Source organism: Cavia porcellus, unplaced genomic scaffold (genome assembly GCF_034190915.1).
Source record: "Cavia porcellus strain 051 isolate PalLab524CR breed Dunkin Hartley unplaced genomic scaffold, mCavPor4.1 scaffold_2, whole genome shotgun sequence".
Lineage (NCBI taxonomy): Eukaryota > Metazoa > Chordata > Mammalia > Rodentia > Caviidae > Cavia > Cavia porcellus.
In genome coordinates this window covers 85,593,275-85,607,055 of record NW_026947485.1, presented here as the reverse complement: position 1 = coordinate 85,607,055, position 13,781 = coordinate 85,593,275, and the positions used below count along the sequence as shown (strand labels likewise).

At 46.1% G+C, this 13,781-nt stretch overlaps 1 protein-coding gene across 10 annotated transcripts in view; it reads left to right on the top strand.

Annotated features, from left to right (window-relative positions):
• The window catches only part of Gpam (glycerol-3-phosphate acyltransferase, mitochondrial), a 66,030-nt gene extending 53,529 nt beyond the window's left edge, over positions 1-12,501 (top strand). For all 10 annotated transcript variants that reach the window (XM_003475128.5, XM_005005972.4, XM_063244699.1 and 7 more), the window contains 8 exons: positions 1,203-1,273; positions 1,988-2,252; positions 2,808-2,950; positions 4,038-4,115; positions 4,733-4,873; positions 5,818-6,007; positions 7,121-7,179; positions 8,579-12,501. In XM_003475128.5, the coding sequence (XP_003475176.1) occupies positions 1,203-1,273; positions 1,988-2,252; positions 2,808-2,950; positions 4,038-4,115; positions 4,733-4,873; positions 5,818-6,007; positions 7,121-7,179; positions 8,579-8,695 (1,064 nt within the window). In that variant the 3' untranslated portion in view covers positions 8,696-12,501. The remainder of the gene's footprint in view (positions 1-1,202; positions 1,274-1,987; positions 2,253-2,807; positions 2,951-4,037; positions 4,116-4,732; positions 4,874-5,817; positions 6,008-7,120; positions 7,180-8,578) is intronic.
• Positions 12,502-13,781: the final 1,280 nt, after the last annotated feature.

The following is a 13,781-nucleotide window of genomic DNA, read 5'->3' as shown; positions in this document are numbered from 1 at the left end:
GACGGAGGCCTCTTTCCTTCAGCTCCCTCCCTATACCCTGGCTGTGCCTTTTCTGACTTGAGTCCACCAGAGGACTTTTTCTTTTTCTTTCGAAGGCGGTTGGGATGGAACCCAGAGCCACAAGGGATGCTAGGTGGGTGTTCTACCTCCGCACCATGTTCTCTGCCTCATTCTTGGAGATGTCTCATTGTCCATCTGCCCTGCCGATGATCTGGATGCAAAAATAATACTGCTGATTATTGAAATGTTGGAAAGTAGAGGTGAAATAAGTAGCAAATCTGCTACCTCAGGAACCAGTGGTGTTACTGTCAGGTCTCTAAAAAGGTTTCAGCAGTTGTGTGTTGTGCTATTTTTCACTGATAACACACTTGTTAATGTTTTAAAGAACTTTTAATGGCTATAAATATGCACTGAATGCTTTTTTTAAACACTAGAAACTTCAATAATGAGTAAAATATTCATGAATTCACTGTAATTGTTCAGAAAACTCATAAGTAATACCCTTATTTCTAATTATTCCATATCACATAATCATCTTTATGATAATTGTCTACAAATGTGTAGTGTCTGGCCCTGCACCGTGGACAGTAGCAAGCATTTCGTTCCCTTCCTCGTCTCTGGGCCTTGGTGGAAGGATCGTGGAGCTGTGTTGAGCGCCCATGGCAGTGAGGCCTTGCCTCGCTCTTACTTCCTTCTCTCCCAGTCAGCTATGTAGTATGTTTTGAAACTGTGGCTCAGAAATTTATGTAATTTTTTCCAAGTTATGAAACTAATTAGCATAGAGATTTGAGCCCAGATTTTTCTGACTTCAGATCTCCTTTATTCTCTTTACTACACTGTCATTTTAATGTGGCGGACGAGAATAAGTGAAGAAGCATGAAGGAGGGGTGTCAGGTAGAGCTCCAGCACAGGCTCACACCTGAGGTCTTGCTGCTTCCGTAAAGGTGTCCCATGGCCATTTACTTTGCTAATTCCACCAGCCTGCGTTGATGGTGGACCTGCTGGACTGGCATGTTGAATCATGATGTCTCATGAGGCTCCATCTGAGGCATGGTCTAATTTCCTTTTGGCAAGTTTCATTTGGAGGAAATATGTTGGAGGGATTTTATAGTTTTAAATGTTCCCGATGATAATGAAGACACTTTAAAAGGGCCTCAGCTACATTAGAAAATGATGCAACTAAGCTCTATGTTTGCTTCCAGCTGCGAGCAAGTCCTGCGCCGTCATGTCCACCCACCTCGTGGCCTGCCTGCTGCTCTACCGACACAGGCAGGTGGGTCTGTGCTGTCACTAGCAGCACCGCATGCAGTGGGAAAGCTCAGTGTAGGTCAGTCATTCAGACACTGACTCAGGGTAGACCTGGACTACTCCTGGCTAGTGCTAGTGAGATAAGCAATGAAATAAGGCAAGGACCCTGCCCACAGGGGCTGGCAGACTTGGTAAGGGAAAATCAGATTATTAATACAGGTATTAACATAATTAAAGTAAATGAGGGGCACTTCACTGATGCATACCAGGTGTCCAGGGGCGGAGAGGCCGTGATTTGTATTTTAGATACAGGGTGCCTGCCCACAATGTGCTCATCTAAGCACATGGGATAAATGATGTCTGTCTTACAGTCACATTCCCAGCACCAGATAGGGCCAGTATGTGCTTACCAAATAAAGATTTGTCAAGTAATGTTTAAAAAGTAGAGAATACTTGCTAAAAAATAAGCACTTCTCATTATTAGATAGTGTTCCCTTCTTTTTGTGGTCTTACCATTCTCATAGCATGTGATGTGGCTACAGTGGTCTCTGGCAGGTGGGGTATCATGAAATCTTGGGGGAGCAGCTTTGTGAGTGATTTTGCTTTGCTCTGCATTGGTAATCTGGGCCTATTTCTATAGGTGCCAGAGTGACAAGCCATGGGAAAGCTCAGGCAGGAAATCCTGGCATATTGACTTCTGGGTCTTTTCACTGTTATGACACCATTTCTGTCTCTTTAGGGAATCGATCTCTCCACATTGGTAGAAGACTTCTTTGTGATGAAGGAAGAAGTTTTGGCTCGTGATTTTGATCTGGGGTTCTCAGGAAACTCAGAAGATGTTGTCATGCATGCTATACAGCTGCTGGGAAATTGTGTCACCATCACACACACCAGCAGGAATGACGAGTTTTTTATTACTCCCAGCACAACTGTCCCATCAGTCTTTGAACTCAACTTCTACAGCAATGGGGTACTTCACGTCTTTATCATGGAGGCCATCATAGGTATGTCAGGCCTGCAGCAGAGCCAGCTATTTTCTTGGGAAGTGGAGAGGCCTAAAACACAGTGGTGTGTACTCTGGGGGATGGCCCCTTGTCTAGGGGACTGCGTTGCTGCAGTTTTAGTTTCCAATGAAAGTGTAATCTGCTGCCATGTCACTGTTTATGACAATGACAGTGGTGACCAATCACCATAATGCCTAGTAGCACATTGATTACTGTGGAGGTGAGGTAGGATGGCCTGCTGGCCAGGAGCTGAAAATCTGATTGAGATGACACACAGGGCGGTGAAGAGAGAGGAAGACTCAGCAATTAGAGCGCGCATAGGAAGCAGAGCTGAGGGAACGGAGCCCTCAGGAAGTTCTTCAATGGAGCTGAGCTCTCATGGAAACATGAGAGTGAAGTCCTGTGGGGTTTTATGTAAAATTCTCCAGCCAGTGCAGGCCATTGCTTTTGATATATAGCACTCTCTTCAGGGTAAACCCAAGTTATCACAGCAGTTGAAGTTTCTGAGGAGACACTTTGGCAGTGACTTTTTATTATTGCTTTGTATTTCCTTAGCCTGCAGCCTGTACGCAGTTGTGAGTAAGAGGGGCTCTGGAGGTCCCGCTGGCGCCTCTGGTGGCATGGTGAGCCAGGAGCAGCTGGTGCGGAAGGCTGCCGGCCTGTGCTATCTGCTCTCCAACGAAGGCACCATTTCTCTTGTGAGTGAAGGCTCCTCCGAGTCTCCTGTTCTCTCTCACTCGAGCATTTCCGTGGAACCACAAACCATCTTCGTTGCTTACAGAACGTCTAGCCCACTCTTGGAGCTTTTATTCTAGTCCTGGGTTTCAGTGCCTGCTAAAGCAGCACTGGGTCAACTGTCTTGATTGTATCTGGCTCACTGCCCCATGGGGCCTTCGTGGGGCTGAGGTGTGAAAAGATAGCTTGCCCAGCCGTCTCAGATGGTCAGATCCAAAGTCACTCAGCCTTGATTGTGCGTGACGCACTGGGTCAGTGTTTGTCAATAATGAACGCACCCTCCTTTGGCTGATAAAACCATAGGTGATGAGAGTCAGAAGCTATCTTAATAATTAGCTGTTCAGCCCCCATCAGTTTATGAATGGGGAAACTGAGGCCCAGCAGTACAAGTGCGCATTTAAACATTTGAAACAAGGCACGTATTTTAAGCAATATATTTTCCCCCTCAAAATCATCAAGTAGAACCATGTTTTATTTGCATTCTAACATTCTCTTTCCCTATATGACTGTGTCTGGGGCCACTCATGAGCACCTGAGTTTGGGTACAGCCTTCTTTGCATCCTGCTGGGTGTGGCTGGTGGGTGGACCTTTCTGGGGAACCTGTTTTGTATGAACTGTGGGTAGTAGGATGGTGTGATTGGCCTTGTCCTTTGTTGGGTCCTTTTTTAGTTGCTGGAATGCTGTTTTCTTCTTCACTACTTTTGTGAACTATCTTTGTTGTAAGATGGGCTTTGTAAAGAAAAGGGAACCAGTGGTGGGGCCCTGCAAAGCTGCCTTCATAGAACATGCTCCTTCCTTCAGGGGAGAACCTGGGCTTGAGAGCGCCCCCTGCAGTTAGTGCTGTGTTAGGGTGCACCAGTCAGGGGAAGAGGTCTCCCTGTTTGAGGCCTCAGCCGCCAGGCATTTATCAAAAGTGAGGGCTGGCAGTCATGGGACTTGCCTGGGAAAGGTGATTGAGTGACCAGATTTGGCAGTCATTTTATACACTTTTTATCTTTAAGAAAGAATATAGAACAGTGACACTTACATTGCAATGCTTTTTCTTTTCAGCCCTGCCAGACTTTTTATCAAGTTTGCCATGAAACAGTAGGAAGGTTTATTCAGTATGGCATTCTCACAGTGGCGGAGGTAAGAGGACACTGTCTTTTGTCATTTAGCTTTTTGCTCTTCATTTTCTTATCTTTTCTACCAATATTTAAACCATATTTTTACCAGTTATTTTAGCTAATAATTATATTTTCTGTAGCTATGCCCAAGTGAGAGAAGAGAAATGACAATGAGGGTAGTGAATGCTCTTTGGGATTACTATTTGCTTTCTTTTGTGTGAGTGGCATCACCTCAGCCTGATTCGAAGGCTTCAGAAGTTGCATCCTAAGATGAGATGTACACATTGCTGTGCTCATAGCTTGCACAAATGCGTATTTCTCTTCCAAGACTTTTTAACCTCGGTAGATTTAGTGTAGAGAGGAGGGCCTCAGGAGGTAGGCAGGCATTAGTTTAGACAATGTGAGAGTGTTTTTATTCCATCTGTCTTGTAGCTGTCTCCCTGAGGCCCTGTTTTTCTTTCTTCCCTGCTGCCTGCTGGGTGGTTGTGGTCTGGACAGGGAGGTGATTGGTGGTGGGATGGCCAAACACGAGGGAGTGGGAGGCTGAGAAGGGAGGAGACTGCTTTGTCTGGGATCCAGCGTGGCAGCTCCTCTGTGTCCATGCATGCTCTTTTACTGTTGGCCATCTCCTTGGCATAGCAAGAAGAACAGGAAGATATCAGTCCTGGTCTTGCAGAGCAGCAGTGGGACAAGAAGCTTCCTGAACCACTGTCTTGGCGAAGTGACGAAGAAGATGAAGACAGTGATTTTGGTGAGGAGCAGCGCGATTGCTACCTGAAGGTACTTTGGTGAAAAATTTCGGGGTGCTTCACAGTGATGAGTTAAGGGTCATGTCACAGCGAGATGAACTTGCATTCTGGTCATTCATTTGTATCTGATGCACCCACTCACCAGCTCTGGTACCTTCTGGCAAGTAGAGACTATCAAACCACTGCAGTGTGGGGATTGCTAAGTGGGAAAGGAAACGGAAGTTGAGAAGTCAGGAAGAGGAGGCCGCAGGAGGTCTCTTTCATCACTCATGAAATGCACAGGTGCCTGCTTACTTACCCGTGCTCGTGCTCCCTATAGGGGGGAGTACTTTTATTTTTGAATGACATTTAGAAATTCTCTCTTTCTGTCTGAGTATTAACAGTCTCAGGGTTGGGCAGTGATCTTGCTTCCACACTCCTCAGAGGCTTACATGGGCCTGCGTGTTTTGAGTAGGACAGTGTGAGGCACCCCTTCTCTGTGGCCTTCCCCTTCCGCAGGCTAGACATGGTAGGGTCTGGGGAGAGGCAGCAAGTGGGAGCTGCGGAGGGGCCGAGGGGTTCTTGGTGGTTTGTCTGTGCCTGCGCATGTATGAGTGGCTGTTGAACTCGGGCTTCCAACTGCAGCGCTCCGCCTAAGCAGCTGCTATGCACAGTGACGATGGTGTGTCATGGTGCCATTCAATTATGAAAATTTCTCCCAGATGATGGTTCAAGGAAGTCAAGCTTCAAACATTATAAAAGTGAGTGATTGCAGTAAAGAGCAGTATCAGCAATTTTCTTCAGCAAAATTGCAGTTTTCAGTATCAGCAGTTACTTCCAGCAGATTCTCTGCAGGAGGAGCAGTGGCTGCTCCTGTGTGAGTGGCCATCTTTGCGCTCCCGAGAAAGGAGCTTTCTCCAGAGCAAATCCTCATCAGCTTGCTTCGCTTCTCTTGTCCCTTCCTCGTGACTTCATCTCCTGCCATCGCATCCTCAGGTGAGCCAGTCCAAGGAGCACCAGCAGTTCATCGCCTTTCTGCAGCGGCTCCTCGGGCCCTTGCTGGAAGCCTACAGCTCTGCTGCCATCTTTGCTCACAACTTCAGCGGTCCCATTCCTGAGCCTGAGTATCTGCAGAAGCTGCACAAATACCTGCTGACCAGGACAGAGAGAAAGGTTGCAGTTTATGGTATGTTAAGGCACCATTTTGACCTCTTTTTAAAACTGTGTTAAAAAAAGTTTGTTACAGAAATCCAATTATAGTAAATTAGAAAAAACTTATCCTGACCTCTCTGTAGATCATTACCTTTATGTGCTTTAATATGTCATAAATTAACTGACCAGTTCCAGACGCTTCTGTCTGGCTCTCTCCACTTACCATGTCTGTGAGATTCATCCATGTTGCATGCAGTTTTCCGTGTCCTTGTTGCTGTGCAGTGTTCCAGTGTGTAAGTGTTTACTACATTGCATTCATTCTGCTGTCGATGGATGGGTGGTGTAGGTTAGAGCTGTTTTGTGTAGTGTTGCTGTGTGTCTTTGGGAGAATGTCTGTGGTCGCATATGTGCCTCTGTGCAGGTACAGGGCTGGAAGGGCCGGGCACGTTGTGTGGCATATTAGCTTCAGTAGGCACTGCGGGTCTGTGCCAGCATGCGTTCCCACAAAGGGTGCGTTTCAGTAGCTCCGCACCCTGGTCAGTTCTGACAGTGTTGCCTGTTTTATCATCTTTTTCTAAGAGTGGTGGTTGGTGTGTGGAAATAGCATTTTAGATATGGTTTGGAACTAAAGTTATGTTGAATCAAGTTTTAGAGCAGGAGGTATTTAGAGATCATTTAATTTAGCTACTTTCCGTTTGGGGTGAGGAAACCGTCCAAGTTCACATACCTAGCTAATGGCAAGCTGGGGTTCAGAACTGTTCTTTCCTGACCACTGGACTTGGGCTGGTTCTGGCTTCACGAGTGTGGGGATCATCTGTGTATCACTGTGAAGCTGAAAGAGCATTCACTCCTTGTTCTCACAGAACTGCAGGACAGGTGCTTTAGCTGGCTCCACTTCCTTCCTTCCTTCTCTTTAACGTCTATGTCTTTTTTAACAAATCCTTAATAGATGACAGAGTAGGTTCAAAGAAACAGTGACCATGTGGGAGAGACCTCAGTGGTTTCTGGTGGCTGAGACCGACCTTGCCCATCCTGCTGACCTGCTGTACTCCTCTCCCTGGCAGCGTGTGCGGCTTGCCGGTGGGGACATTAGGGCTGTCACGTGCGCTGGGCCTACACACTGACGGGCCCTCTTGTTTCTCTGCAGCGGAGAGTGCCACGTACTGTCTCGTGAAGAACGCTGTGAAGATGTTGAAGGATATCGGGGTAGGTGTCCGCTGCTCATGGATAAAAGTGTGCTAACTCTTGCTCTCTGGAGATGGTCTGCCTGCCTGCCTCTGTGCTGGGGTGGACCCCAGAGAAGCCCTGTCTACTAGTTGAGGTGGAAGCATGTTTCTGGGGGTTAGGGTGCAGAGGACGGGTTGGAGCCGACACCCTTCAGCATGACTCTCTTTGACTATCCCAACATTTTGCTGGTTTTGCATTTATTCCCAACTGTGTGTTTATAATCGATATTGATATGTTCAAGTTGCTTCTGCAAGTTTGGTTTTAATTCTTTTTTTAAATTGGTACATTTTAGATATACATAATAATCACATTCATCACAGAGAATCTGCACCTGTACATGATGTACCTGGTTTTTTTTTCCCATTTCCTTACCCGCCCTTCAACTCCTCCTCCCCTCCCCATTTACAAAAGCTTTGCTTTCATCTTTTCTCTCACTTTTTAAAAAAATTTTCCCCTTCTTTCCGTTTCCCCTCTCCCTTGGTCCCCTCCACATTTGAACATTTTCTTTCTGTTTTACAATGCCTGTTGTACATTGTAGTTCTTATTTACACTTTCGGTTTCTCACATCAGAGAAACAATAATGTATTTACACATGTGTGTCTGATTTATTTCACTTCAGAGTATGGACTCAGTGTATGTCTATTTTCCTAGAAGTGTCTCAAGTGTGTCCTTCTTTATAGCAGAGTAGTACTCCACTGTATAAGAAAACCCCACCTTTATCCAGTCACCAGTTACTGGGCATTTGGGCTGTTTCTGAGATTAAGCTATTACCAGCTGTGCTGGTAATAAATGTGGGTGCACATTTATTGCTGTGGTGCAAGGTGTTTAATTCTGGGGAGGTGCCCAAAAGGGTAATAGCCCAGTCAAATGGAATCTCTGTCCTAGTTTTCTGAGGAATCTCCACACTGATTTCCACAGTGGTTGCACCAGTCTACACTCCCACCCACAGTGGAGAAGGGATCCTTTTTCCCCACAGGCCACCAGGTTTGTTATTGTTGGCTTTTGCTTACTCTGTATGATTTTCCGTTGTTAGCCCTAGCCCTACACTTTTACTAGTGTTGTTAGGAGTGTCCTAAGTGTCCTGTACTATTGTGTACCGTGAGGAGCATGGACACTGCAGAGGTCTCAGCTGCCTCTTTAGGAGGCTGCTTCTGACTTTATCCTGGTAAAGTCTGAAGCACGGTGCTCTGGCTGGACTTGGGGCAGCCTCCTGCCTCACGCTCGCACAGCTCCCCGGCCATGGGCCCCGCACAGTTCTCAGTTCTGTGCACCTGGACTGCCTTAGGGGTCTAGAACACAGGGCAGACAGGACTGGACACAGGAAAGTGTACTCCCCATTTATTTTTTGCTTTTCATTTACTCTAAGTTTTCTCTCTAGGTTTTCAAAGAGACCAAGCAAAAGAGAGTACCTATTTTAGAACTGAGCAGCACCTTCCTACCTCAATGCAACCGGCAGAAACTGCTAGAATACATTCTGAGTTTTGTGGTGCTGTAGGTGACTGTGGCACCTCTGGCAAGTGGAGGCTGGAGACGAGTCCCTCGCATGCTCACCCTCTGGCCTCAGAGCGGCAGGCATCACCGCATGACCAGGCCTGCCCGGGCCCGAGGTGACCTCCGGAAGACAAGTGCCTTCTCCTTCTGGACTGTGTTCTTCCCAGCCCCGAGAGGCAGCGACCTGCGGATGACACTCGGGAGGCCTTCAGCCTCTGTCTGCAGCCCATAATCAATAGGTTCCTAGATGAAATCTCAATAAATTATTTTGAAGTTTATTAAAGATTTACATTTGAAGTGCAACTTTTAAGGACGAATTGCTGTGATGGACACAGAAGTTGTATGTGAGAACTGAATCTTGGATAGGATTCATAATGCCATGGGGTAATTCATTGGTTTATTTTCTGATTAATGGTTAATATTGCCTTTAAAAGTAATCAACTCATCCATTCACTCTTTCCATTTTATCTTGGTCAGTAGTAACTAAATTCTGAGTGGGAGCCCTGCTCACTTCCAAGTGCTTTGCAGATGAGTGGGCTGGGAGACATCGTACCCAGGTATCACCGTGCCGCACTTCGCAGTCAGATTTGGAAAGTCTTTTAAGAGCTACATGAAAACAAAAACTATGAGTTTAGGTCAGGAATCGAGCTATTGTGATTAAATAGCCAACACTGGCAGATAAATTTGGCTGGCAGAATTCAAGATAAAGTTATCCAAAAAATTGGCACTGAAAACTGTTGCTTATTGAAAAAAGTGCCATGGAGTTTTAAATGACCAGCAAGTATTTAAAAATGCTCCTTCCTGTTTCATGTCAGTACCCTTCTCACCCCTCGGCAGGGGTTGGGGGGCAGCCACTGCCTCTGTCAGGGACCGCTGTTGCTTAGAAATCCTGCAACCTAACAGCAGGTGCCCTAGTGGGGTTGGCTAAGTCTGTGGGACTCTAACCATGTCCAGTACCTGGGCTGTCATGTCCTGCACACAGGTCGCGCCCTGCACTCGATGCTGGGTGACAAGAATGCACTTGAATTGTGCAGTGAACAGCCTGTGTGACATGTACAGCGAGCCTACTGCTTCGTGAATGGTGGAGGCATTGATGGATTTTTAGCTTGGAGAAGAAATCATGTTTCTTAAGAAATATTTTGTCATTTGTCTGCGTAAGACCCAGTGCCATGTAGAGGCAAATATAGAAGTTGTCTGCTTTTAATGGACAGGAGTCTTTTTGTGAGGAGGGAGCAGAATTGTTAGGTAATTGTGGTAATTATGGTGATAATGATCGTATAATCTTAAAATTTTTTTCTAACAATTCACAATCCCTTATCTCTAAAGTATCATGGAACTAGAAATAATTTCTGATGACTGTTGCATTTAGTATACAGGTATTGAGAATCAGTTTATACTTTCCAAAGTTTGCATTTTAAACGGTGATAATACCTTGTGACTGATGTGTAGCTGGGGGAGAGAGGGGCACTGATGGATGCTTTAACTCCTATGAAGTAGTCTTGTTTGAAACTCCTAGCAGTAATGTGATCGCCTTCTGCTCTTCTCAAACTGTGTGTAAAATGCGTTTTCTCTTCATCTTTGTAGGAACTCCTAAGTCACCGTGAGTCGTAGCCACTGTGATGTAGAGTGGGTTGATCACCTTTGAACTTTTCATCTTATAAACCAGGGTAGAGGGACATTTCCTTTGGCTGTTCTTGGGGTTACCCGGGAGCCTTGTTTACTCCCTTGGGTGTTTAACAGGAGACTCAAATGTTTCACCTGTCTGCCTGTCTACCTGCCTGTCTACCTGCCTGTCTGCTTGTCTGTCTCTGCCTGCTCTTTTCTTCCCTCCCTCCTTCTAGTCCTTCTTTCCTTCCATCTTTTCTTCTCTCCTTCCCTCCTTCCTTCTTGCCCTCTCTTCTTCTGTCCTCTAAATTGCACATCCAGGATCGCCCAGACTCTCAGCTGGGAAGTCGAAGCCGGGACTGACTCCCAGTGGGCATCTGCTCTGCCCGTCACTTCTGCAGAGAGCTGCTGCTGTGCCAGCCTGAAAGGGGAAGCTGTGGCTTCTCTTGCTTTACTTTCCCTTTGGGTTCTTTTAAAAAATTTAGTCATATGCTTCGGGGACTGCAATTTGCTAGCTCTCACCACTCAACTCACTGTGAGGATAAACACGCATGCTTTTTGGTAATTAACTGGTGCTTTGAAACTTTTTTTAAGGAAGAAAAATCTCAACCAAAGTTATGCTCATCCAGACAAGCTGACCTTGAGTTAATTTTAGCACAACTCATTCTTCAGTGCCTCATTACTGGGAAAAGTCATCGCGGTAAAGCTTCCAGGTAGCACTGTTTCGCTCATAGGTTAAATTTTCTTTGTTTTATGACAGTGGATGGCTTCCATGTTGACCAAACTAGGTGCTTGTAAATAATTTATTACAGTTTACTCTTGCATTTCTGTCCAGCCGAAATGCATGCCCTTTAGGGGAAAACTGTGAGTCGAGTTTGAAAAAAAAAAACAAAACCCAATAAGAAGCAATATGAAGCTGTACTGTTTTTTAAAACGAGAATGTCTGAAGTAATTCAGAAGAAAAGGTGGACTTTTCTCTTCTAAAATTCTAAGAAAAACAAAGGCAGAGTGAAGCGTGGAGAACCAGGAACCGAGAAAGCGCTGCGTCTTCCTTCTCAGATCTGTCAAGTCCTGTGGAATCCCCAGGCTGAGTAGAGAAAATGTCCGGAGTGGCCCTGCGTGGAGGCTCCGGCGAAGAGTCCCTGAAGCCCGAGGAGGAAGCAGTTCCCGTAGCGCTGCAGGCAGCGTGAGTGCTCTGTGAGAGGGGCTTTGTCCCAGCCGCTGGGAGCGGAGGCTTGCCGCAGCACCTACAGTCTGCACGGCCTTGGCCTTGGCGGCCAGAAGCTTCGGAGCCAGCATGGCCCGGACTGCCTTGACCTCAGGACCTTTCTCCCTTTTGGGACACTTCTGTACCTCTCACTAGGATCCTGTGGGAAATTTTGGAGAACATTATACTAGGTAAGTTCTTTAAGGAGACAAGACGGTAGCTCTAGGTGGCACTGATGTAGAATTTGCTTGCATTTTGCACAATGAAATGTCACATTCAGTGGATGTATTTTTTCTCCCCTGGAAAGAATCAGCACAGAGAATTGTACACAGGTGGTCCTAGCACTTTCCTTTGGCGGAAAGATCAGCCGTCACTAACCCTGGCTTTTTTACTGAATATAGTAGAATTAATATAAAGATGAATTGGGGTAAATAATGTTGCTTTCGGATCTAGAAGAAAACATTGCATAATAGAATGGAGATTTTTATCCTTAGATCTGGTGTTTAGAAATGGTAGTACTTATCATTGATGTTTCTAAGACTACGGTACACAAATCAGTTTTTTAAAACACTTTTTAGGAACCTGAGAGTCACCACCTGGCATTTTAGTTTAATATAAACTGATGATTGCTTTGAAAGACTCTCTTGACCTTATTTCTAGTTAAAGGGCTAAATGTCTTGATGGAAGGTGTTAAAAGTTTTGTTGTACAAAGAAATGTTAGTGTTGTAAAAAGAATTACTTCAAAAGTATTGTAAGATAATACTGTGTTGAGTTTTGTGAGTGAAATTTACCTGGAAATGGTTGATTTTTATGCCTGATACTGTATTGTGAAAAGCACAGAAATGTAGTTTTGTTTTAATAAACCGAAAAAGTAACCTATTTTGTATGTCTTGGATTTGTAGTTAACAGTTTCTCATGTAATTCGTCATTCCATCTGTTGTTCCTATTTACTTTTACTTAGGACTTCATTAAAATGCTAACATACAACCTGACCTAAATTCCTGAGACTGTGGCTTGTGATTTTATCGACCCACATCGGCCTCAAATCAGATCAAACATTTGGATTAGAAATGTGTACACCTCAGCTATTTCTTTTAGTCAGTCAGCATCCTAGAGAGATTCTCGGTTCCTGTCACGATTCCCTTACACTTGATGTTTCTCTGTCACTTTTATATGTTTAAGCTGATAAAAAGTACACCAACACGCTGTTTCCCTGCTAGCTTATGAGTTACTAAAGAATAGTTAGTTTTGGCTAAATAAGAGAAGTATGTGCTTGGTAGCACATAGGCATCTTGTGGCTCCTCCGGCCACGCAGCCTGCCTTCCGCACGCAGCCTCTGAAAGTGTCCACTGCCCTGCCTGGGTGCTGCCTGGCGTGCTTCCTCTCCAGCCTGTCCCTGGCCCTGGCCCTGGCCCTGGCCCTGGCCCTTGGGCACATTCACTTTCTCCTTGGCATCTGTAACTCTGCCCTGCTGCCCGACGTTACTGTCCCTTTGCCACAGTGGGATTTTAACCTTCCCAGCCAGTTGATTTCTTCAGTGGACTTTGGTTTTGAGGGCTCATCTGAACGTCCGGCCACCCCACTGATTTCAGTCCTTATCCTCCTTTTTAATCCCGTTGGCCTCTGATGCCCAGCTATGGAAGCTCTGCCTGAGCAAGGGCGCTTCACCCCTCCCCACGCAGCGTCTCGGTCTCCTCCACCAGCCGCTCCTCTTCTGGGACGCTGCTGCTCTTTCCCTGCCTGCACCCTCATCTCCTCCTCTGTCTGCCCCTCTTCCCCCTCTTCCAGCTCTTCCCCCTTCTCTCCCTTCCAGGCAGTGCTGCTGCCGCCGCCAGATCCTCTGGTGTTTTTAAATAAATAGTTTCAGTTTTATCTGGAATGTGTTTGAAGAAAAGCACCTCTGTTTTACATGCTGTTTCAGCAGGCTGGATCAGATCAGGGGCGATAAGAAATGCGGTAAATGTTTGGATTAGCAGTTTGTGACAGTAAGAGACACACTGCCGGGAGTCACCCTCCAATACTCCCCTCCCCTTGCTTCAAACTCGCGCCCCGCGGTTTCGGCTACTTCTGGAGCAGTCCGGAAGTGCTCTCCTCTGTCCTCACTGAGCCTGTGCCTCTGTCCCGGGCTGAGTCACTAGTTTGCCTTGCAGGGTCATTTTGACTCCGGGGAGGAGCCAGAAGTCACACTGATAAGGGATGATGACGCACCTCCAAGTGATGTAAGGGAACTGTAACCCCCAGCCTGTCAGAGGTCAGACAGGCCGAGTTCATCTCCCCA